Genomic DNA, 2,073 nt, shown 5'->3' with positions numbered 1-2,073 from the left:
TAGTGTGAAGTGCTTTGAGTGTCCTGGATGGATAGAAAGGTGCTATATAAGTACAGACCATTTACCATTTAACCATGAAGACAGACTGTAGCTGTAGCTGCCTCAGACACAAACTTGTAGATGTAACACMTCATGCTCTCAGTGGATGGAAGTTTAGATGTCATTTTCAAGGCAGACTGACTTCAAAGCATGAAGGAGTCGAAGCAAACGTCTGCACTGCGTGCACTCTAACAGGGACTTCTGCTCTGACCCACAGGCACAAATATAAAGACTACTCGATGGAGTCTCGGACCCAGTTCAGGGTTCATGCTGCTCTGGCCAAACTCAAGGCTGATCCTGGTGAAGATGAGACCCATCAGTGACGAAGAGTTCCTTCCTCAGTGCCCACTCCCTTCTCACTGGACTATGTTGGCTGATTGTTTGGACATGTTCATCCTCTGCATTTACATCAAATGAGACTTGTTACAGTTCAGTGACCTTTTTAAGAAACATTTTTGTGTCATTGTAACCACCGTTTCCTGACGAGGAAGAGTGACTACACATCATGTGTATTTATTGTTTTATTGTTTAAAACTAAATAATACATTTTCATGGATCACACTAAATAGTTTCAAATTGACCATACAGTAAAACTTTTACTCTTAATGGAGCTCTGATTTGCACATAATCATAAAAGCAACTTTTATTTTGTTTAGATTTGTGGAACTAAGAAAAAAATGTTTACTGTTCAGTTTTATCACCTTGGTTTATTTAAACTCAACTTTTCTTTGTTTTAATTATATTTGTTGAAAACTTGACTTTTTGACTAAATTTGTTTATTTTAGCTGAAATGAGAATTCTGTAATTATTTCAGACAAAAAGATGGCATAGAAAAGTGTACATTTATTTCAGAGAGGTCTATTTATGGAAACATGTTGCCAGTTTACTAAGTAAGCCCAATTAAATGAATAAATCCTTCTTGCTGACTTGTTTACTTTGACCAGACTGGACTGGATGAACAGATGTAGTGTGTTGGGCTCTTTAATCCAACCAGGTTATCGAACATATTACAGTCTTCAAAACTGAACAAAGGGCTTTAACTGAGCTTACTCTCAAGAAGCTGCTGGGGAAATCCTATTAAACTGGCGGCTCTGATGTTGGTGCAGCAGGACGTGCTTGTGCAGCCGCTGCTGCCTCCTCTTTCAGTTTGCGTTTCAATAGTTTCATTTTCTTTTTTTCTTCTTTCTCGATTTCTGCGACCATCTCCAAAAACCTGGGGCTGCGATGGTCCACATAGCCATCGAAGCGCTCTCTGGCCTCTTCCAGCAGCCTTTGTTTACGAGCTTTCTCCTCCTTCAGCTTCTGTTTGGCCTCCTTTCTTTGTCTGCGCCATTCCGCCACCATCTTGGGCATTTTGGCCATACTTTCTGCGATGAGTTTCTCCCTGTAATGGAAAAACACAAGATTGATATAAACAGCAAATACTGCCTGTTAGACTAGTTGGGGTTTTACTAAACATTAAACAAATAAACCAATTTATTTCCATTGTACAATTAGCATAAAAAAGTAAGGAAATAAGTGTTTTGTTAATTGTTACTTTAATATAACAATCCTTCTTTGCAATAAATCTTATGCTGTTGGAAAGCCTGGTAAATGCTCTTTTAAATGTAGCCACATTTGTAAGGAATATGCATTTGTGGGATGAGCAGCTGAGTTTGTGGGTTGTGCATGTGAAAAAATGCCAATTCTTCTCTGCCAAACAGCTTATTTTGCTGTTGACACAAATTTCCGTAATTTCTGTGCTGTTTATATGTCACAAAGCTTCATATTTAATCTTATACATTAACTAATTTGCTCCATCTCAGTAATTAGTAACATACTGTATGGAAATGTATTTACTAGATCAGTGTTTCCCAAAGTTGGGGTCGGGACCCAAAGTGGGGTCCCGAAACATCAAGGTGGGGTCCTGAAAAGATTTTCTGAATTAATTACATTTTTGCCGTAGTTGTTACAAAGAAGTGAGGTTAGTGTATTTAAAATGGATAAATGTAGTATAAAAATATTGTTACTATGCCCATTTTGTTGACCTAATAC

General features: G+C 37.9%; 1 protein-coding gene across 1 annotated transcript in view; it reads left to right on the top strand.

The window, feature by feature from the left end:
* zgc:158403 (tetratricopeptide repeat protein 39A) overlaps positions 1-1,062 on the top strand; it is a gene marked incomplete at its 5' end in the record, with an annotated part of 32,731 nt that extends 31,669 nt beyond the window's left edge. Inside the window, 1 exon segment of the mRNA XM_014008830.1 lies at positions 257-1,062. Coding sequence (XP_013864284.1) covers positions 257-362 — 106 coding nt within the window.
* Positions 1,063-2,073: the final 1,011 nt, after the last annotated feature.

This window comes from Austrofundulus limnaeus, unplaced genomic scaffold (assembly GCF_001266775.1).
Source record: "Austrofundulus limnaeus strain Quisiro unplaced genomic scaffold, Austrofundulus_limnaeus-1.0 Scaffold53, whole genome shotgun sequence".
Lineage (NCBI taxonomy): Eukaryota > Metazoa > Chordata > Actinopteri > Cyprinodontiformes > Rivulidae > Austrofundulus > Austrofundulus limnaeus.
Note: the sequence above shows the minus strand (reverse complement) of the source record. Positions and strands in the feature narration are given on the sequence as shown.